Consider the following 23605-nt stretch of genomic DNA (forward strand, 5'->3'; position numbering starts at 1 on the left):
ACAGTGAGACCTGGAAGGGGATGATTGGGAGGAACGCCACCCCCCCCGATCAGAACCCGAGTGGTGTTCTGTTATTAGACTTCTGTGCCTCACCATGGATTGTCTATAACGAACACCATGTTCAAGCATAAGGATGTCCACACGTGCACTTGGCACCAGGACACCCTCGGAACAATGAGGTTGCAAATAAAGAAATTAGATTTGGCCATTGGCGCTGGTTCCCCCCATAGCTAGCGGCAATTGGAGATAGTCTTAGCTAACTGTTTTTGTTGTTAATGTTGCTGTTTGTGTTTCCTTGTAGTGTAATAGTTGGATGTGTTTTTTACTTTTGTGCATCATTTTGTTGTACCCTAGTGTTTTGTGTGGTGAACCCCCCCTGTTCGTTGACCACTTGTGAATAGTTAACTCATTCACTGCCAGCCTTCCCAGTTAACATGGATATTTGACTTCTAAATCTGTCAATGGCAGTGAATGTGTTAATTGTGAGTCTGCTACTGGCTGTGGGTTGCGCAAAACCTGAACCAATTCCCAAAATTAGTGAGTGCAATGTAACTCAGTAAAAGTGGCGATCCTTTTTAAATAAAATTGCTTGAGTATGAGTTAAAAGTACACTGCATTGAAACTACTCTGACAAGTGCAATTTTTCCATTATGTTATAAGTTAATGAAGTAAATGAAGCATGTTACTACCCACCTCTGAATATAAGAATACTCTATACTGTACTGTGTAAATACAGTGGGTAGGGGAAGTATTCAGACCCCCTTAAATTTTTCACTGTTTTATTGTAGCCATTTGCTAAAATCATTTAAGTTCATTTTTTCCTCAATGTATACACAGCATCCCATATCGACAAAAAAAGAATTGTTGAAAGCTTTATTAAAAAAGAAAAACTAAAATATCACACAGCCAGTATTCAGTAGTAAGTATTCAGACCCTTTGCTGTGACACTCATATATTTAACTCGGCTGCTGTCCATTTCTTCTGATGATCCTTGAGATGGTTCTACACCTTTATTGGAGTCCAGCTGTGTTTGATTATACTGATTGGACTTGATTAGGAAAGCCACACACCTGTCTATATAAGACCTTACAGCTCACAGTCCATGTTAGAGCAAATGAGAATCATGAGGTTAAAGGAACTGCCTGAAGAGCTCAGAGAGAGAATTGTGGCAAGGCACAGATCTGGCCAAGGTTACAAAAAAATATTCTGCTGCACTCAAGGTTCCTAAGAGCACAGTGGCCTCCATAATCCTGAAATGGAAGATGTTTGGGACTATCAGAACCCTTCCTAGAGCTGGCTATCTGGCCAAACTGAGCAATCGGGGGGAAGAGCCTTGGTGAGAGCGGTAAAGAACCACCCAAAGATCACTGTGGCTGACCTCCAGAGATCCAGTCGGGAGATGGGAGAAAGTTTTAGAAAGTCAACCATTACTGCAGCCCTCCACCAGTAGGGGCTTTATGGCAGAGTGGCCAGACGAAAGCCTCTCCTCAGTGCAAGACACATGAAAGCCCGCATGGAGTTTGCTACAAAACATCTGAAGGACTCCAAGATTCTCTGTTCTGATAGAACTTTTTGGCCTTAATTCTAAGGGGTATGTTTGAAGAAAACCAGGCACTGCTCATCACCTGTCCAAGACAGTCCCAACAGTGAAGCATAGTGGTGGCAGCCTCATGCTGTGGGGGTGTTATTCAGCTGCAGGGACAGGGCGACTGGGTGCAATCGAAGGAAAGATGACTGCGGCCAAGTACAGGGATATCCTGGATCAGGGGTGCCCAATACGTCTATCGCGATCTACCAGTCGATCGCAAAGGTAGTGTGGGTAGATCGGGTCATGCAGATGTACACAGACAGGCAAGAGCATGCGCACACAACGGCGCCTTCCTTGCAAGCTAGTGACTTATCGTTTAATTTAGAAACTAAACTTAAGGGGTAAAAATGTGTGAGGGCGCTGGACCAGTAAAAAGATGAAAACGTACCACTTCCATACGGAATGGGAGGAGGACTATTTTTTTACGATGTCATTTTCAAAGTGCGTTTGCCTCATCTGCCTGTCCAACATCGTTATTCCGAAAAAAGGAAACGTGGAGTGGCATTTTCGGACTGTGCATAAAAACTATGCCATTGACTTCCCACTGAAAAGCAAGCTGAGAAGGAGAAAGGTAAAGGAATTAAAATCCCAATTGTCCGGGCAGCAATCATTTTTCATGCAGCGAACTTCGAAAGCAAAGGCAGCCACCGAAGCTTCATTCCGGGTGACCCACTTAATCGTTAAGAACAAGACATCCTTCCAAGATGGAGAGATGGTGAAAGAGGCATTCGTTAAAGCAGCGGACCCGTTGTTCCAAGACTTTATAAACAAAGCGGAAACACTTTCCTTGATCAGAGCTCTCCAACTATCAAGAATGACAGTCACACAGCGCTGTGAAACCATAGCTGAGGATCTGACCCAGCAACTGGAAGGCTATTGCAACCTTTGAGTGCTTCTCACTGCAGCTGGACGAGTCTACGGACGTGAGTGACACAGCGCAGTTGTGCATTTTTATTCGGATGGTGTTTTCTGATATGACCACAAAAGATGAGTTGTTAGCGGTCCTAACCATGAAAGAACACACTCGAGGACATATTGTAGTCTTTTAAAAAAATTATTGAGAAAACTCAGCTCCCAGTGTTCAAATTGGTGTCCATCACCACGGATGGAGCACCTGCGATGGTTGGCCACTTGAATGGATTTATTGCCAAGTGCAGGGAGGACGACGCTTTTCCGGACTTCCTTGATTACCACTGCATAATACACCAACAAGCACTATGCGTGAAAATGCTCAACATGAAGGAAATAATGGATTTAGCAACAAAGATCGCCTGTTCTATTCGTGCCAGATCTCTTTTCCGTGCGCATGTGGATAACACTGACAGTGACTACTTTGAGTTACTGTTGCACACTGATGTCAGATGGCTCAGTCGAGGGAAATTCCTGCAAAGATTTCGAGACCTCTGTCCGGAGATTAAGGTTTTTCTCAGTGAAGCTAAACATGCACAATATAGCCAATTAAATGACGACCAGTGGCTGCTGGACTTGGCATTTTTAACTGATCTCACCAACATGCTGAATGAACTGAATCTAGAGCTGCAAGGAAAGTGATCAATATGATAAGCTCAATTAATGCTTTGAAACAAAAAAATGTGACATTTCTCCTCAAAACTCCTGCGCCATGATTTGTCAAACTTCAAAAACCTTGTCGGAGTTGGAGATGCAAGGGAAATCCTGTGCAGCTTGACAGTGTACGCTACATAGAACAGATTGATAATTGTCTGGCAGAATTTGACAAAACGATTTCAAGACTGCATTACTTGAGCCAATCGCTACGTTCATGTGCTACCCTTTTCAGGAAGATGCTGAGGTTGTTTCACTCTCATCAAAAATGGTAACACTCCTTCCATTTTCAACACCGCTTATCCTGGTTAGGGTCGTGAGGCACTGCAGCCTATCCCAGCTGACCTCGGGCGAAAGGCGGACTACACCCTGAACTGGTCGCCAGTCAGTTGCAGGGCACATATAGACACGGACAACCATCCGCACTCATTCACGCTGTCACTGAGTGGCAACTGAACCCACGCTGCCTGCACCAAAGTCAGGCGAGTGTACCACTACACTTGCAGTGACGCAACACTCTTTAACCTAAATTCTACTGTAGTAGAGGAGGAGATTTTGACATTACAAGCCAATATTGAGCTGAAGTCCAAAGCTCATGGACAGTTCTAGTGCTTACTCACAGAGGAGAAGTACCCCAACATGAGGAAATGTGCAACCTGTTTGACTGCATTATTCGGCTCAACTTATTTATGTGAGTCAGCCTTTTCTCACATGAAGATCATCAAGTCCAAGTACCGTTCCACCATGACTGATGATCATTTGGAAGTTTGCTTGAGGCCAGCTGTCAGCAGCGACTGTCCGGATTATGCATCTCTGGCTGATTCCATTCAGTGCAAGTCATCAGAGTAAGGTAAGGACAAATAAATTTGTGTTCAGCAACATGGGTTCACACAGTTATGTAAGGTACACAACCATCCTTGGTTCATATAAAGAATTCTCAATATATTTATACATAAATGTATGTTTTGCAATTTTATCGTTAGTAGATCATTTTGACTTGGTCATTTTGTAGGTAGCTCGCATGTTGAAAAAGTGTGGACACCCCTGTCCCGGATGAAAACCTTCTCCAGAGTGCTCAGGACCTCAGACTGGGCAGAAGGTTCACCTTCCAACAAGACAATGATCCTAAGCACACAGCTAAAATACCAAAGGAGTAGCTTCAGAACAACTCTGTGACTGTTCTTGAATGGCCTAGCCAGAGCCCTGACTTAAACCCAATTGAACATCTCTGGAGATGACGTAAACCCAATTGAACATCTCTGGAGAGACCTGACAGAACTGACAGAACTGGAGATGATCTGCAAGGAGGAATGGCAGAGGATCCCCAAATCCAGGTGTGAAAAACTTTGCATCATTCCCAAAAGACTCTTGGCTGTATTAGCTCAAAAGGGTGCTTCTACTAAATACTGAGCAAAGGGTCTGAATACTTATGGCTGTGTGATATTTAAGTTTTTCTTTTTTAATAAATCTGCAAAAAATTCAACAATTCCGTATTTTTTTCTGTCAATATGGGGTGCTGTATGTACATTAATGAGGAAAAAAATTTACTTAAATGATTTTAGCAAATGGCTGCAATATAACAGTGAGAAATGTAAGGGGGTCTGAATACTTTCCGTACCCACTGTATGTAATCACACAGACATTGGTCTTAATTATATTAAAATAAATAAATAAAATACTCATGTTAAGAATCTGCTTGTTCTGTGTCTAAACAAGAGGTCACTAACTGACAGACCGCGGTGTGGGTCCGGACCCAGAATCAGTCCCATACGGACCAACACCATAACCTCAAAAATGTTTTATCATACAAAACATACGGGGTCCTATTTTAAGTCACACAGATCATCAGACAAATGTAAATCTAATCTCCTGCCAGACGTTCCCAGCAGACCCTCACAATACGTTTGGGCCTGCCACATCGGACCGGCATCTTCCCCCACCATCGGAGCAAATTCACCACCAGGTGGTGATCAGTTGACAGCCCCATACCATCACAGATGCTGGCTTTTGAACTTTGCGTCCATAACAGTCCGGATGGTTCTATTCCTCTTTGGCCCGGAGGACACTACGTCCGCAATTTCCAAAAACAACTTGAAATGTGGCTCGTCAGACCACAGAACACTTTTCCACTTTGCATCAGTCTATCTTAGATGAGCTCGGGCCCAGAGAAGCCGGCGGCGTTTCTGGGTGTTGTTGATAAATGGCTTTTGCTTTGCGTAGTAGAGTTTTAAGTTGCACTTATGGATGTAGCGCTGAACTGTATTTACTGACATTGGTTTTTTGAAGTGTTCCTGAGCCTATGTGGTGATATCCTTTACACATTGATGTCGGTTTTTGATGCAGTGCCGCCTGAGGGATCGAAGATCAATGACATTCACTGTTGGTTTTCGGCCTTGGCACTTACATGCAGTGATTTCTCCAGATTCTCTGAACCTTTTGATATTATGGACCGTAGATGATGAAATTCCTTGCAATTATACGTTGAGGAACATTGTCCTTAAACTGTTGGACTATTTTCTCATGCACTTGTTCACAAAGAGGAGAACCTCGCCCCATCTTTGCTTCTGAATGACTGAGCGATTCAGGGAAGTTTCTTTTTATACCCAATCATGGCACCCACCTGTACCCAATTAGCCTGTTCACCTGTTGGATGTTCCAAACAGGTGTTTGATGAGCATTCCTCAACTTTCTCAGTCTTTATTGCCACCTGTCCCACCTTTTTTGGAATGTGTTGCAGCCATAAAATTCTAAGTTAATGAGTTGCTAAAAACAAAGTTTATCAGTTTGAACATTAAATATCATGTATTTGTAGTGTGTTCAATTAAATATAGGTTGAACATGATTTGCAAATCATTGTATTCTGATTTTAACACAACGTCCCAACCTCATTGGAATTGGGGTTGTATGTAGGCAGTTTACAGAAAAATGCATCCGCACTATTGAGCGAAAGTTCATCATGCAACAAGACAATGACCCAACATACACTGCCAACACAACAAATGACTTCATCAGGGGGAAACGGTGGAAGGTCTTAGACTGGCCAAGTCAGTCACCGGTCATTAACCAAATAGAGCAAGAAACCCCCAGAAACAAACAGAGGCTGCAATCAAGGCCTGGAAAAACATTTCAAATGAAGAATGCAACAGTCTGGTGAAGTCAATGGCTCGGCGTCTTGATGCAGTTATTGCAAGTAAGGGTTATGCCACCAAATATTAAATGATATTCACTTTTAAGTTAAGTTAATCATGTCTGTTCCAATACTTCTGCTCACTTGAAAAGTGGGTTGCTTCAAACAAAAGGTGATCTGTCCTGAGTTGTTTAACACATCTAGATGTAAATATCATGAAATGAAAGCTGGAATTGTGAACTTTTGTCTCATATTCATCTTTTGATCTGAAACCCAAATGTCTTCAGTATACAACAAAAACTAAGGAATTGACCTAGCTGTTCCAATACTTTTGGAGGGGACTATCAATATTATAAATATATATTATATATATATATATATAATATATATTATATATATATATATAATATATATTATATATATATATATAATATATATATATATAATATATATTATATATATATAATATATATATATATATATATATATAATATATAATATATTATATATATAATATATATATATATATATAATATATTATATACACATATTTATATAACTATATATATATTTATTTTTATATAAATATATATATACACATATATTTATATACATATTATATATTTATATACATATATTTATATATATATATATTATATATATATATATATATTATTTATATATATATATATTGTGTGTGTGTGTGTGTTTTAATGTATATGCATGCGTATAGATATACAGTATGTCTGTGTATGTATGTATTGTATATAGATGGATGCATTGAATTTAGCATGTTCAGTAAATTCAAGTTGAAGAATTTCAAGGTTGCCCATGCATCCTTCCATTTTTCTGTATGCAGCCCTCAAGAGGAAAACGTTTGGACACCCCAGTCCTACAATTAATATTACTGTCTGTCTAGTTAAGTAACACAATTCGGGCATTTTTATTTTTTATTTATTTTTTTTTAAAACACATCTGTGCTTACAGTGCAGATTATTTTGGTAGCCTAATAGTATAAGTGCTAAACGCATGTGTAAACTGTCACAATATTTTTTTTCTTTTGTCGAGTGTCATGCAGGTCATATTAATCTAAAAATGTTGAATTGATGCAACTGGACTCTTTTTGTTGAATTTGTTCATTTTTTTGGGGCGTTTTCTAAAAACATTGAAAAATGACATGCAATCAAGCTATTTGGCTGACGATTTCCTTAGTCTGGCACATGTTAGAAAACAATCTGTTCTATTGTTCAGGGGGTCAAAGCTATTCCTCTGCTTTGCCACACTTTGAACACGTGGGTAAGTTGCCTGAGACTAAAGTGCATTCTTCAAAAATACAGTATTGACAGATGGAATGAAAATATTGTCCCTCAGTGTGCAATCTTTTTCTTTCTGCAAGATAGCACTTCAGTATTTTTTTTAAGCTTACAAAACATCCACAGAAGTTAATCTAGTCAGCAATGCATGTCATTCTCGCGGACTCTTTAGATGCATGCATTTAACCATATGAAAGGTCTATTTACAAATTGCGATTAATGTACCTGAGTAAGATCATCGCTCAGCAGCTTCAATTACAGCACATTGTTGTTAATGTGTAAATGCTTTGAATGTTTATTAAATGCCTTTGTCAAATCTCATTTTCCTCTGCTCTCAGTCTACAGCAATGGAAATGCAGCCAGGCCTGGGAAAGCTAATTAATTCTCTCATGTCCAATTTTTTCCCCCACAATCCTCGTCACAGGCTACATTCATGGTGCGTCTACCATCACTGGGTCTTGCCGTCTACCATCTGTATGACTCTCCGGACTCGCCCATGACGCTGCGCTCAGACACCCTTCTCCGGCTGCCGGGTAGCGCCCTCACTGCCCGCGCTTTGGACCCACTTCCTGTTCGGTCTCAGCAGGCTGACCCTCAGACATTCTACGTCAGCAGCCAGTTTCTAACACTGGGCTTCTCCGGCACCACCGGCCTGCTGGAGGTTTGAGTCAGAACTGTTAATTTTTTTTGTCCCATAATGCTCACTTTGTTCTCTCTCAACCTGCAGAGTATCAAACACAAAGATGATCCTCAGGAAAGGAAGGTCCAGATGCACTTTGTGATGTATGGAACTCGTCCTTCTAAGGACAAAAGTGGCGCTTATCTTTTCCTGCCCGATGGGAAAGCAACGGTACTCACTCACTTTTATGGTTCTAAACCCCACACTTCGTCTGTTGCCACTATTGATTTTGATTTTGTCTTCATTCTTGCTGCTTTCAGCCCTATGACCACAGAGAGCCACCAGTGGTGCGCGTCGTTGAGGGGCCTCTCTTCTCTGAAGTGGTGGCTTACTACCAACACTTTGAGCAGGCAATTCGCATCCACAATGTTCCAGGTAACAACTATTGTGGAATCTGTTCAAATTGCAAATGCAGCAGCTGTCATTTAAAAAAACCACAAGGGCCAACATGTCCCAATTAATAGTCGATTTATATCCCATAAAAATACACATTTGAACACTCCACTTTATGTTTCCAGGTGTGGATGGCCTATCTGTGGACATCACCAGCAAAGTGGACATCAGAGACCAGACCAACAAGGAGCTGGCCCTGCGAATGGTCACTGACATCCAGAGTAGAGATGTCTTCTACACAGACCTCAATGGCTTCCAGGTCAGTGTGTGATGCTTTGTTGAGTATTGATGCATATACTGTAAAAATCTCAAAATGTTGAAAATCCTGGCAACCACCTCCTTTCATAGATGCAGCTTCGTCGCCGCCACCAGAAGCTCCCCTTGCAAGCTAACTTCTACCCTATGACCAGCCAGGTGTACATCCAGGACAGCCATCATAGGCTGACACTGCACACGGCTCAGTCTTTGGGTGTCAGCAGCCCGGAGAGTGGTCTGCATCTCATTTTGTTTCGTTTTGTTGAATTCTGTCTCACTTAATTTTTAAGTTCTCACACTCCCAACGTCGTATGAGTCCTATAGGTTTGGATGTGCAGTGTTTATCTATAATGGTCTCCTCTAGGCCAGCTCGAAGTAATTTTGGACCGCCGACTGATGCAGGATGATAATCGTGGGCTGGGTCAAGGCCTCAAGGACAATAAGAGGACCGTCAACCACTTCCGACTGCTTCTGGAGAGGAGATCGACGGGCAATAAGGTCAGACAGCCGACAGCAAATAAGCAGTGAAATTTCCACCTAAAATAACTTGCGGCTAAACAGTATGAACAAAAGTATTAGGACAACATAATTGAAAAAAATTGGGAGTTGGTGAGCCTTTGCAGCTTATAATTTTTTGGGGAAATGTTTTTGTATGCTTTTATAGGTTTATTGTTGAGGTAAGTGAATTATAATAATTTTAAAAAGTAATGTGATTTAGGTTTTGCAATACTTTAGGGGAAATAAAATTTCAACTCTGCTATACAGTGGATACAAAAAGTCTATACACCTCTGTTCAAATGCCAGGGTTTTGTGATATGAAAAATAAATACCAAGATAAATAATTTCAGGTTTTTCCACCATTAATGGGAAATATAACCTGTAAAAAAACAACAGGAAAAAAAACCCCAAATCTTTTAGCGAGAGGAGGTAAAAAATAAACTGAAATAATGTAAATTGCAAAAGTGTGCACAGCCTCTCATAACTGGGCAAATAAGTGTGGTCAGAATTAACCAATCACATACAAACTCATGTTAAATGGGAGTCAACACGCACCTTTCCATTTAAAGTGCCTCTGATTAGCCCAAACTAAAGTTCTTACAGAACAAGCCATGGTCCATGGAAAGCTTCCACTGTATCAGAAGGATCTCGTTGTTCAAAGGTATCAGTAAGGAGAAGGGTACAAAAGAATTTCCCAGGCATTAAATATTTCAGGGACATCGTGAAAATATGGAACTACAATTACAATGAGACGAGATGAGTGGAAAACTGGTTCAAGAAGGCCGCCAAGAGGTCGACAGCAACGTTGAAAGAGCTGCAAAATGTAGTCTTAATTGTTAACAAGCAACAGTTAGCAGATAGTAAATAATTCTTCAAAGAGGAGGCTTGCACCTATTATACCACTCTCACCTATTATACCTTCTTCATCAATAGGGTTTAATATGACATTGGTCCACCTTTTGTGTGTACGTCTAAAGAAATACACTGATTGGCTGACTGGCCCGCGTGACCACAGCGATGAGGTGTGTGTGTTAGCGTCGCAACATGCTACGGCGTACTACACTTGTCAGAGCGTCACTTTACAATTGACTGGGTGAGATAGAGGGGCCTTGTTGTTCACCCCGGCCTCTGTCCCAGCAAATGCAGATCCACGGATCGGATCAGTTGCCGTGTACCTCCGCTTCGCGAAACCATCGTCCTGGTCCCGTGAGTCGGAACTTTGCGTTGCGTTTTATTTATTCTTACTTGGCTGTTTCTAAACCTGTGTTGCCTTTCAGAGTGTCCCTGCCTTTCTAACTTGAATTTTGGGACTTAAGCAAATAGATCACTGTTAGCAGGCAGTAATTTTTAATGCTAGTTAGAATAGCAACAATTTCTAATGTTATAAATATGACAAATTGTTAAATTAGTGAACAGGCAATTTCTCAATAGACAGTGTTGTTATTGTGAGCATGGTGTGATTTCTACGGCAATAAAAGTGTTTTGGAGGCTATCAGTCTTATAATGAGCAGCACAATGAGTGCATTGAAGGAGAAAAGTGTGACAAAAACTGTTTAATTCTACTCAATTCTATATAATTGTTAAGGCTGTAACGAGCTGTCACCCCCCCTCATATTGGCCGGTCTCGATCATATCAATATTTTTGTACTGTTTTTTTAATTTTTAAATAAATTGCACATCACATCAGGCTTCCGAATCATGAGGAAGACTGCTGACTTGACGTTTGTGCAGAACACCATCACCGACACCTCCATAAGGAGAAAAGGTCTAAAAAAGAAATCGCAAAAGAAGCTGGATGCTCACATGGTCTGCCTCTCACCCAGTCAAAGACACTATATTTTTAAATGGAACTTAAACCTTGAGGTCAGGACATCTTCCACACCAAACTCATCCAACTATGCCTTTATGGACATTGATTTGTGCACTAGGAGCAAAAAAGATTTCCCCAAACTGTTCCCACAAAGTTCTCTGTAAGATGGTTTCAGTCTGTGTGTCAAGACTTTTGTTCATGCATTGTACTTATACAAGCTGTGCTACTGCATTGTTCTTCCTCATGTGCTTCATGAACACGTAGTCGTCATCGTATTTTTTTGCTCCATTCACTTTTCAAGCCTTTTGTTTTTCATCTCTTCCCTTGTGTTGCCTTCAGCCTGTTGGCTTCTTTGTCAAATTCTCCTCCCTGTTTCACAATCTCCTCTCCAAAATGTTGAGTGACAGAGTTGAAGAGGTAATGTGATCATGGCAACAGCGGCGATGCTCGTACGCGTAGTGTCTGTAGCTCATTTTCCTTTTTCATAGCGCCTCATAGCCAAAAGTAAAAAATGGTATGGTACAATCGATAAAAAAATGAGAACGGAGGATGTAGATGTAGTTTTAGTGTGTAGTGCTCCAAAACTGTTCATGCTTCTATGGGATAAAGTTTCTTTGCCAGCCAAGATCCTCAGTTCAAGTAAAACATTACACATGCTGCTTAGAGCAGTGTAATATTGTACTGTACTTGGCATTTAGAAGTAGACTTCACCAAACCCACTGTGTATTGATATGTGTGTTTAAATGAAGCAGGCTAGAAGCATTTGTTAATCATCCTCCCTTATTTTCTGTTCCCTCCTCCAGATGATGGACAGCTCCACGACGAGCTTTCCCTCTGTGCTCAGTCATATGACCAACGGCTTCCTGAATCATGATGTTCTGGCACTGCCAGTCCTACCCAAAAGACGCGGCGTGCCTCCTCTGCAAACCTTTGCACCACTTAAGTCCGCGCTCCCCTGTGACTTCCACCTGTTAAACCTGCGCAGCATACAGAGCCAAGTAAAGTGACCAACTCGACTCTTTAACCCAAGGCTCAATTTACACTGAATGGTTTAAGCGTCACTTTTTTTTTTGGTTTTTGTCAAGTTGCACAATTCAGATATGCATGGAATCGGATACTGTCTCTTAGGATTTTAATTGTCTCCTCCAAATGTGGATAAAAATAAATTATTTATTGGATATACCAATCTAAGTGCAGTATACAGTGGGTACGGAAAGTTTTCAGACCCCCATAAATTTTTCACTCTTTGTTATATTGCAGCCATTTGTTAAAATCCTTTAAGTTCATTTTTGTTCCTCAATAATGTACAACCCCAATTCCAATGAAGATGGGATGTTGTTAAACATAAATAAAAACAATGATTTGCAAATCATGTTCAACCTATATTTAATTGAATACACTACAAAGACAAGATATTTAATGTTCAAACTGATATGTTCAACTTTATAGCAAATAATCAAAAACCATAAAATTCCAAGTTGATTTGCTAAAAACAATCATGAGGGGGGGCACGTCATATTTTTACAAGTTTAACTTGAGGCGAAATGACGACAAACCTTTTTAATCAGTCTCTTATCGGAAGGTGGCTACATTTTAGAAACTTTTGAGTTCTAGCCTTTCCAGAGGTTTCGTTCCGAACCCAATCACACAAAACAATAATGCAAGTGGTGAATTTTATAGAGAATAAAAAAAAAGTGGTTTCTACAGGATAAAACACAGACAAACACAAAACAAACAAGGTACAGACGAACATTGGCAAAGGAAGGGACTTGTGACGTGAGATGAGGTACAGACGAACATTGGCAAAGGAAGGGACTTGTGACGTGAGATGAGCAGAATCGGCGTGTAGTGAATGTGTAACCTAACCATGAACTAACGCTAACGCAATAGCAAAGTTATGCGCTGCATGCTTTGAACAGTAAAAATTTGTATTAAAAACAGTAGGCCTAAATATACACTGAACAAAAATATTAATGCAGCACTTTTGTTTTTGCTCCCATTTTTCGTGAGCTGGACTCAAAGATGTAAAACGTTTTCTACATACACAAAAGGCCATTTCCCTCAAATATTGTTCACAAATCTGTCTAAATCTGTGTTAGTGAGCGTTTCTCCTTTGTCGAGATAATCCATCCCACCTTATAGGTGTGGCATGCCAAGATGCTGATTAGACAGCCTGATTATTGCAAAGGTGTGCAGTAGGCTGGCCACAATAAAAGCCCACTCTGAAATGTGCAGTTTTGCTTTATTGTGGGGGTCTGGGGTTTCAGAAAACCAGTCAGTATCTGGTGTGAGCACCATTTGCCTCATGCAGTGCAACATATCTTTGCCAAGAGTTGATCAGGTTGTTGATTGTGGCCTATGGAATGTTGGTCCACTCCTCTTTAATGTGCGAAGTTGCTGGATATTGGCAAGAACTGGAACATGCTGTCGTATATGCTGATCTAGAGTATCCCAAACATGCTCAATGAGTGACATGTCTAGGGAATATGATGGCCATGCAAGAACTGGGACATTTTCAGCTTCCAGGAATTGTACAGATCCTTGCAACATGGGGCCGTGCATTATCATGCTGCAACATGAGGTGATGGTTATGGATAAATGGCACAACAATGGGCCCCAGGATCTCGTGACGGTATCTTGATTGCCCATAACATACGCCTGCTCATACCATAACCCCCCCGCCACCATGGGCCACTCGATCCACAACTTTGACATCAGCAAACCGCTCACCCACACGACGCCACCCACGCTGTCACTGAACAGTGAAAACCAGGATTCATCCGTGAAGAGAACACCTCTCCAACGTGCCAGACACCATCGAAGGTGAGCATTCGCCCACTCAAATCTGTTACGACGACGAATTGCAGTCAGGTCGAGACCCCCGATGTGCATGCAGCTGAGCATCCCTGAAACGGTTTCTGATAGTTTGTGTAGAAATTCTTTGGTTATACAAACCGACTGTTGCACCAGCTGTCCGGGTGGCTGATCTCAGACGATCTTGGAGGTGAACATGCTGGATGTGGAGGTCCTGGGCTGGTGTGGTTACAAGTGGTCTGCGGTTGTGAGGCCAGTTGGATGTAGTGCCAAATCTTTGGGAGATGGCTTATGGTAGAGAAATGAACATTCAATTCACGGGTAACAGCTCTGGTGGACATTCCTGCAGTTTAGCATGCCAATTGCACGCTCCCTCAGAACTTATCCGTGGCTTTGTGATGTGTGATAAAACTGCACATTTCAGATTGGGCTTTTATTGTGGCCAGCCTATGGCACACCTGTCCAATAATCATGCTGTCTAATCATCATCTTGATATGCCACACCTGTGAGGTGGGCTTGATTATCTTGACAAAGGAGAAATGCTCACTAACACAGATTTAGACAGATTTGTGAAATATATTCGAAGGAAATGGCCTTTTGTGTATGTAGAAAAAGTTTTAGATCTTGGAGTCTAGCTCACGAAAAATGGGAGCAAAAACAAAAGTGTTGCATTTATATTTTTGTTCAGTATAAAACAATCTTAGTGCAGCTTGTGCTGCATGATTTATATTCTTATGCCGCTCCCCAAACTAGTTTATTGCACTTGAAATGTTGTATGTGGAACCGTTGTAAACCGACGACCCCATGTAGAGTTCGTTTTTAGGTTGTATTTACAGTGGTTGACTTTTTTTTCAACTCCCTTAAACCTTTTGCATCAAAGTTAGCAAAGGTTGAGGATTTCATTCTATTTTAAAACAAATAAAAGCGCTATATATATATATTATTGCCCGTACAGTTAAAGGAAGTTTTATAATGGCAACAGTTTGACTCTGGAACAGTTTTACTGTGTTCACGTTTTGTCCTATGCACAACATTATTATATCTCCGAACACATGGGAGATGGACCCGTGTCATGTTTAGAGTAGAATAGAAAATAACTTTTTTGTGACTGTCACAGGAAACAATGAAAATCAGTTTCACTGTTGAGGTTCCACTGTTGTTTTGTATATATATATATATTTTTTTTTAAATGGAATCTTTCTTTTTGTGTGCATGCGCAGGACCCCAACGCTCCGTCACCATACACGGCTTTAATTGTTCACCGTTTTGGCCTCGACTGTGCTTTGGATAGTCCAAACTTAGGCTACAACTGCACCACCACCCAAGGACAGGTGAGGAACCACACACAAAATACAGAGGTACCTTGTCTTACGAGTGTGCCAACTCATACATTTTCGAGTTACGAGCAGTCACTAGGTCGATTTTTTTTTTTTTTTTTTCCCCCCCTCTTCGTGTCACGCCAAAATTCACTTTTTTTGCAGCTTGGTACCATCAGACGCCGTGTGCAATCATCAGAGGCCTTGTGCAGTCATCAGACACCGTGAAAAAAAAGTACAAATGAATATTATCAATTAAGCTCCAAGACTGGGACAAAATACAGTGAAGCATACATAAGCTCAAGAAAATGTCCTCGTTCCCCTTGCCAAGGGCACTAATCTAATGCTGCATTCACACCGTACGTGAATTGAACCATTCACGCGACATGATTACATATGAATTCATTGGCTCACCACCTGTTGGAGGGGCCAAGGTGGTCAGGTGCATAGTGAGGTGTGTGTCTGCTGAAGGGAGGGACCTTGTCGATCCGATCCCTGGCTATGGAAGCTGGCTGTGGGGGTGTGGAATGTCACCTCTCTGTCAGGGAAGGAGCCTGAAATATGTGCGAGGTTGAGAAGTTCCGCCGTCGTTCTGCTGGGGGACTTCAATGCTCACGTGGGCAATGACAGTGGTACCTGGAAGAGCGTGATTGGGAGGAATGCAGTTCGATGATCGACTTTGTGGTTGTGTCATCGGACTAACGGCCTTCTGTCTTGGACACTGGTGAAGAGAGGGTCAGGGCCTGTCATGGCGGAAATCCCCGAACCTGTTGGTGGACAGCAACGGTTAGGGGTTCCGTCAAGCTGAAGGAGGAGTCCTATGAGGCTTTTTAGGCCAGTGTGACTCCAGAGGCAGCTGATAGCTACCGGCTAGCCAAGCGGAACTCAACTTGGGTGGGGGAGGAGTTTGTTGAGGCCACGGAAAACAACTTTGGGAAGGCTTTCAGGAAATTCTGGTTGACATGCCTCAGCAACACCCCGTGGACATCGGTGACAGAATCTCGGCGCAGTCAAGGTGTTGAGGGGGTCCGGTTTGGTATTACAGCCCTGCTTTTTGCAGATGATGTGGTTCTGATGGCTTCATCAAGCCGTGATCTTCAACTCTCGCTGGAGCGGTTCGCAGCTGGGGTGAAAATCAGCACCTCTAAATCTGAGGCCGTGGTTCTCAGTTAGAAAAGGGTACAGTACCCTGGATGGATGGATGGATGGGCAGAATTTAACCTACCGCGGTGTGCTCCTTCAGGTTGGACAGGGAGTTTTTGAATGCAGTTCACTGTAGACAGAGAGGACTATTGTGTGCTAAATGGTTCAGGCCTTTTGTCTTTTCTGTGTTATGTTTTAACTTTAAGATAGCAGCACGTGACGTCTGTATGTGTCTCAGTGTCCTAAAGTTTTCAAGTTTTAATGTTACCGTCTCTGACTACCTCTACTTGAGGCTGATGCACACCAAGTGATGTAGCCGAACCCAACCATACTGTCGCGCAGTGTGCATTGTCTGGCAATGATTATTTATATGCGATGTTTCGCTCCAATCGGGTTCGACCGCATCGCTTGGTGTGCTGCAGACCATAGTTGTGAGATTTAAAATGCAGTGGAACCTCGATAAAACAAACCCTGATATAATGGATACCGGATAAAACGGACCGTTGGCATTGAACATCCATCCATCCATTTTCTGAGCCGCTTCTCCTCACTAGGGTCGCGGGGGTGCTGGAGCCTATCCCAACTATCATCGGGCAGGAGGCGGGATACACCCTGAACTGGTTGCCAGCCAATCGCAGGGCACCTACAAACAAACAACATTCGCACTCACATTCACACCTACGGGCAATTTAGAGTCCCCAATTAATGCATGTTTTTGGGATGTGGGAGGAAACCGGAGTGCCCGGAGAAAACCCACGCAGGCACGGGGAGAACATGCAAACTCCACACAGGCAGGACCGGGGATTGAACCCCGCTCCTCAGAACTGTGAGGCTGATGCTCTAACCAGTCGGCCAACCGTGCCGCCTGCATTGAACATTGTGTCCAAAAATCATTTCCATGTGTCACATAAAATGCAGTGTAAAATTGAATGTTAGTTCCAGAATTGGCCGCTGTTGTTTAATGGCGGCCATGTTAAATGTGGGGCATTGACGTGGCAGCCATGTGATGGTGGTTATATCTATTGTCTATTGTGCGTAGAGTGCCGCGCAGAGAGAGCGGCATGGCTGCGGTGCTAACTCTGAGGAATACAAAACACAAGTCTCTGGAGTCTGAAACATGCTATTTTTGGTACAGTAATAGTTTTTTAAATTTTTTTTTTTTTTGGTCAAGCTGTTTGTCTTTGGCAACAGATTTGGAACTAGAAAGCATACTAATTCCTCGTAGCTAATGAAAGCGACTCGCCTCGGATGAGTACTGTATGTCAACAATGTCACCATTATGAACTCAGTACCTGAGGAGGTTAAACTGCTTACAACATACAAGGCCTTCACAAAAAAAATGAAAATGTGGCTAGTTAACACTTATCGCTGCCAACACTAAAAGACAAGTATGTTATGTTGTTTTTTTGTTATGATCCAAAAAATTATGCTTTTATTCTCTCTTAATAGTATAGTTTGATTATGTATCCTGTATTATATTGTCTTGTAGATGTATTTTACTGCTTTTTTACATCATGGCCAGGGGACTACAGATGAAAACTAGCCTTCTGGCTAATTCTGGCTTTTTTAACCATGTGTACTTCATGTGTTTTATGAAATTGCATTGTCCCCTTTCAAAAATAAACTGATAAACTGATTATCAAGCACACCAACGTGGTAAATGTTAAACTTTCAACACCAGCGTGGTAAATGTTAAACTTTCAAACATTTTCAAGCATCTTTTACATTTATTTACAATAACTTTGTAATGTACTGGGCATTTTCATCCACGAAAAAAAAATAAAATAAACCTTTTTTTTTTCTATACAGTAATATGGGTGGTATATGGACTCCAAAAAAAAAAAAGTGTCAATGTAATGGACGATCGGGTATATTGGATGACCCCCACCCCTGTTACTCCGTTATATCGAGGTTCCACTGTACATTTAAAGCTTTTTTTGACGGTTCAAATTGTGTTAAATGCCCTCGGTGTTCCGTCATCATTTTACCTGGGCTGCTCACTGGGGCTAGGCTGCTGCTTCTCATCTTGCCTGATGACAAATCAATGTGCCCTATGCACAGATCTAGCTGTTTGGTCACGGTGCTGTTGTCTGCAACTACTGGGCTGGGACGGCCGTTCTTGGCTATAAGAAGCATAATCCCTGGATTGATTCCGGTGCAGGTAGACCTGCTCTCTCGATCGCACAAAGTGACTGCGTTTACCTGCCCTCATGCTATAGATTGGCTGCTGGATGTACTATCCCTGGAAGGTTTCTTGTGTGGGGGGACAGCTCTTGTAAGATGGGTCCCTACATAACTGTCATTAATGTCACGGGTAATGTTTTTAACTTTTTACTTTATTGAACTGGTCTCTTTGGTTTGGACCGTAACTATGTTGACAAAGGCTTTCATCATTTTTGTCATTCTGATCAGAATCAGAATCATCTTTATTTGCCAAGTATGTCCAAAAAACACACAAGGAATTTGTCTCCGGTAGTTGGAGCCGCTCTAGTACGACAACAGACAGTCAATTGACAGAGAACACTTTTTGAGACGTAGCCATTGACAAAAAAAAAGAGTCACTGAGCAATAAAGGGTTGCTAGTTATCTGGTAATGCCGGTACATTTTATTTTTTTTTTTCCCTCTCTTCTTCTTCTTGACAATTGTGCAAAAAGATGCAGAGTCCTCTAGCACTTAGAGAAGTTCAAATGACTAATCTCGTGATCGTGACCGTGTTACATCATGAAGGGATGTTGATTCTGCTACCACTGGACATGCAATACTGTATATTGTTGATCCTTTAAAATGTGTTTTACCATATGCTCCGTTTTAAATTGTCCCATTTTTAGTGATTGGCACAACTGCTGTTTTAAATGATTCTCCCTCATGTGGCTCTGTCAAGGAATTCCTTTTTAAGGATTTAAATGTTGTTAATTTGCGCTCATATCCAAAGTAATCTGGGTCCCGAGCTGTTTATTTCTGATTTGTCTCAGTTGTCAACTGCTCTTGAATTTAGTAACCGGCACAGCCTTGGTTTTTAACATGTAAATGTAAATGCCGTGAGTCTAGTCCCCAGTAGTGTTGTCACGATACAAAACTTGATACCAGTACTGAAACGACGCCACAGCAAAAAAAAACATCAGTAAAAGCGGAATAAAAACAGACAACTTGAAATAGGTATTAATTAATCAATCAATCAAAATATTAGGTTGGTTCGGTTAATTTGGTGTTTTTTTGGTTTTTTTTTAAACCGGACCTCTATGCCTACTTCAGCGTTCTATTTTATTATTTTTAATTTTGTTTTTACAACCAACTAACTCAAATGGATATTCTCTTTTCCCACTAGTTCCTTAACTCTCATACCTGACATCCATACTACCGTTGCTATCATTAGCTTCCAAATCTCCCAACTCTGACCCATTCACAGCACAGCTGTGCCTTGTAGTTTAAAGTGTCTATAGTCAATCCTCGCCTTATATGAATTGGCCCCACCCTATACTTTCTTTTTATATATATATATATATATATATATATATATATGTGTGTGTGTGTGTGTGTGTGTGCGCGCGCGTCCACGGAGCCTTTAGCTCTTTCAGAGTCGCCATCTATCCAGACATTTCGTCATTCAATCATCCATGCTGTCCTTCCTGCTCCTGTGTCAGTCCATGTGGCGATGACATCACAGACAGGCCAATTTAATCGAGTAACGCTTCATGTCTTTATCATTAAAAGTGCCGACACGCATCCATATAAAGTTTGCCATGCTGAAATCCAATGCGTTATTTTCCCCGTATCGATAGAACAAATTAAACTCGTAAGTCAAAAGGTACCACTGAAGCAAACATTTCTTTGCGCCGCTCTGTCTGGGTTGTCACGCTGGGCCGCTTTGTCTTCTGTGCAGCTGAATATTTCCAGTCTCTTCAAGAACTTGGACCTGCAGCTGCTCCAGCCCATGTCTTTGACCCTGATGTATTCTAGTCCACCACTGGCCAACCACTCGACAGTAAGCCTGGATCCGATGGAGATCTCCGCCTTCAAACTCAAATTGCGCTAGGAGCAAACCTGATCCAGCGGGCTCACACTCTTCGGACCGAGAACTGGACCCTCGCTGGCTGTGAACCGGCACGTGGGACTCTGATTCAGCTGTGTCGAAAGCGTTGTGGAGAACCACAAACTCTAAGATCACGGCCGCATTGGGTTCTCCTGCGTAAGAATGTGCTCTTTCTTGCGTTTCAGCCTGGAACTGAACTACTGAATGTAAATATCCCAATGATGTGTAAGAGGGAGGGGTGATGGGGTGGGGGGTTCAGCAAAAATGTGTGCCAGATAAGAGTGCAATTTAAAAAGCTTGATTTGTTTTATGGACTCTTATTTTTATTAATTTTCTGTGCACGCAAGGGCATACATTGCAATTGTTTTTTTTGTTTTTTTGTCTCAGTTCAGCAAAGACAATTGTGTGTTGTGGACATTCGGAGATACAAGCGGGTCTCCTCTCTGCAGTAACAGTGGGATCACGTGAGAGGTCCACTCATCATTCTGAGCTTCCTTGTCGCAGCGGGTCATCATTTGTCTTAATCCTTGTGTTGGCGTGTCACCCCTGAGCAGCTGTGCATGCAGTTGTGCTCGACTGACACTAGACCATATACGTGTGCGCGTGCGGAGTCTTCGGCCACCACTAGCCCTGTTGTTTTCATGAGCCTTTTCACATGCTGACACTTTAAATAGTAGGACCCATACAGTTTGCAGGATGAAGCTGGGGTGTTTGAAACTCAATGTGCACTTATATTTTGACAAATACGGGAGGTACACTGAAACATGTCTGTTAATAAAAATATAAGTGCAGTGACTTTCTGAACACGCCATAGTTATGGATGGATGGATTATAGCATTGTTGAAACAACAATTCTAATGCTGGTTTAAGACTTTTTTTTTTTTTTTTTTTTTTTTTTTTTGGGGCACAGTGCTGTATATGTACGCATAGAGTATGGCGGGGAACATTCATGATGCTCGTGCAGGTTTGTCATGAAAGGTGAATGCAAAATCTGCAATGTTTATTTCAGCCATTCAGGTTTTTACTCTATATAATTCAAGCTAATGAGGGTTTTGCTTTTGAGCTTTGAGCTGCTTGGGCTTCCTGTCTTTAAATCATATATCAAGCCCAGCCCCACAAAGAGATTTGCAATGAGATTAAAATCATTTATCAGTAATACTTTAGTAACATTCCAGCGCTCATGGAGAAACCTTATCTATCTACTAAATTTGGCAGTGGCATATCTTGAGAATTTAATTTCATAAAATCTCATTTTTTGTTTTTAAAAAGCATCACAAGGAAAATTCCAGGCACCTGTTTTGCAGGCAGATGGATTTAACTTTTCCACACAATCACCTGTGACTTCAGTTGCTCAAGTCAAAATTAGGAGGCAAAGCTGAGTGACAAAGTAAGTGTAGCTGGCTGATGTGCGTACAAGACAACAAAATTCCATCTCCACAGAGTTGCTGCATTTTCCTCCTGTACTTAATCTGGAGCTGTGGACAATTTTTTTTTTAGGACTACATTTCTAGTTTAGTTATGTTAATTTCCCAGAGGTCTGTCACACATCAACACACGCTGCGCTGGCTTGTTAACATTTTAGTGAGTTGCACTTCCTGTTTTTCCTTCACTCAATTTCCATCTCAGCCCTTTCACTGTGTCACATCATTGTGGAATTTTGTCCATTTAAAAAAAAAAAAAAATAATGAAATTTTCTGTCACGCTCTATGTTCAGAGGTAATATATGGTGGCAGGCTGTCTTCTGTATTCAGTCCCGGTGGAGTAATAATGCAGAATAAAGAAAATGCTACAGAACTCGTGATAATATTGTACTGTATATACATTCTGTTCTAGTTTTCAAACTAAATTGTTTGAAAGGAAAATGCAATGTTATTAGAATGTAGACATTCAGCATTAAGAGGTTTCACAAAAATATCACTGGTGTCGTGCGAAATCCTCGTATGTCCAAAACTCACTTTACAAGAAACTAAAAAAATAAAATAAAATTACATTTGTTGAGCCATTAACATTGCATCATCCAAGAGAGCAAGCCATTTGTAACACTTAAGTTGCTTAGTTCAACAATTTATCAAATAAATAAAAAAATAACAGACCCAATTGAGGAGTGACCAATGGTATTTAATTTGTGAAAAATGTGAAATTGACCAAATTTAGACAGGTTTCGCGAAGCCTGACGCCAGCCATATGGCAATTAGAGCAATATTATGTAGAATACGTCCATTTTCGAGGGATAAACATTATTTGGACAATTGACATGAATGCAAGTAAAACAATTTTTTTTTTTAATAGCTAAATCAAAATCTTATGAACGCAATGACTTCACACTTGCACTTTTCCCCCACCTAATTCTCTTCCTCTACCGTTTGCGCAATAGTCCAGGTTTTTATTACCTTGCGCAGAAAATCTAGCAAAGTTTGATCCACATCTGGATTTTATTCTTTGGTGGTGGTGAATGGGATCCCGTGTGGTTGTTGTTTTCCTTGAAACCTATTACTACCTATTTCTGCGAGCACAACCTGTGCAGTTTAGAGCTATTACTATAAAAAATATATATATTGTTAAAATTGCTGTAGTGTGACGTGGAGCGAGGAAAGAAAGCTTTCAATTAGCTTTTTTTTTTTTTTTTTGCACTACGCACTGGAATGCGAGTCGAACGTCTGCTGGATGCATCACCTGTAAGTTTTTAAAAATACGACTGCAAGGGTTTGACAAAAAAAACGGAGTATCCGGCGAAAACCCACGCAGGCGCGGGGAGAACTCCACATAGGCGAGGCCGGATTTGAACCCGGGTCCTCAGAACTGTGAGCCAGTCGTCCACCATAGCGCTGTAATGTGAACTAATGGGACTAAATGATGTTTTTATGTAACGAGGATTGAAGGAGCATGGTTGCTAAATTGTAGCTAACGCGAGCTGGAAACGAGTTACCTTCGTCTCCATTACCATCCGGAGCATTTGCATTTGAAAGGATCATACAGTGTACAGTATTCCATGTCCAGTGGTAGCACACTCAACATCCAACAACATGATGTGACACGATCAGAATGACCAAAATGACGAAAGCCTTTGTCAACAT

At 41.4% G+C, this 23605-nt stretch overlaps 1 protein-coding gene across 4 annotated transcripts in view; it reads left to right on the top strand.

The window, feature by feature from the left end:
- man2a2 (mannosidase, alpha, class 2A, member 2) overlaps positions 1-22325 on the top strand; it is a 57806-nt gene extending 35481 nt beyond the window's left edge. For 3 of the 4 annotated variants that reach the window (XM_061772853.1, XM_061772852.1, XM_061772855.1), the window contains 10 exons: positions 8016-8252; positions 8319-8441; positions 8531-8645; positions 8789-8922; positions 9012-9153; positions 9283-9416; positions 11566-11643; positions 12030-12224; positions 15262-15372; positions 20382-22325. In XM_061772853.1, the coding sequence (XP_061628837.1) occupies positions 8016-8252; positions 8319-8441; positions 8531-8645; positions 8789-8922; positions 9012-9153; positions 9283-9416; positions 11566-11643; positions 12030-12224; positions 15262-15372; positions 20382-20534 (1422 nt within the window). In that variant the 3' untranslated portion in view covers positions 20535-22325. The remainder of the gene's footprint in view (positions 1-8015; positions 8253-8318; positions 8442-8530; positions 8646-8788; positions 8923-9011; positions 9154-9282; positions 9417-11565; positions 11644-12029; positions 12225-15261; positions 15373-20381) is intronic. The other variant, XM_061772854.1, reaches the window with a different exon arrangement.
- Positions 22326-23605: the final 1280 nt, after the last annotated feature.

This window comes from Phyllopteryx taeniolatus, chromosome 5 (assembly GCF_024500385.1).
Source record: "Phyllopteryx taeniolatus isolate TA_2022b chromosome 5, UOR_Ptae_1.2, whole genome shotgun sequence".
NCBI classification, from domain to species: domain Eukaryota; kingdom Metazoa; phylum Chordata; class Actinopteri; order Syngnathiformes; family Syngnathidae; genus Phyllopteryx; species Phyllopteryx taeniolatus.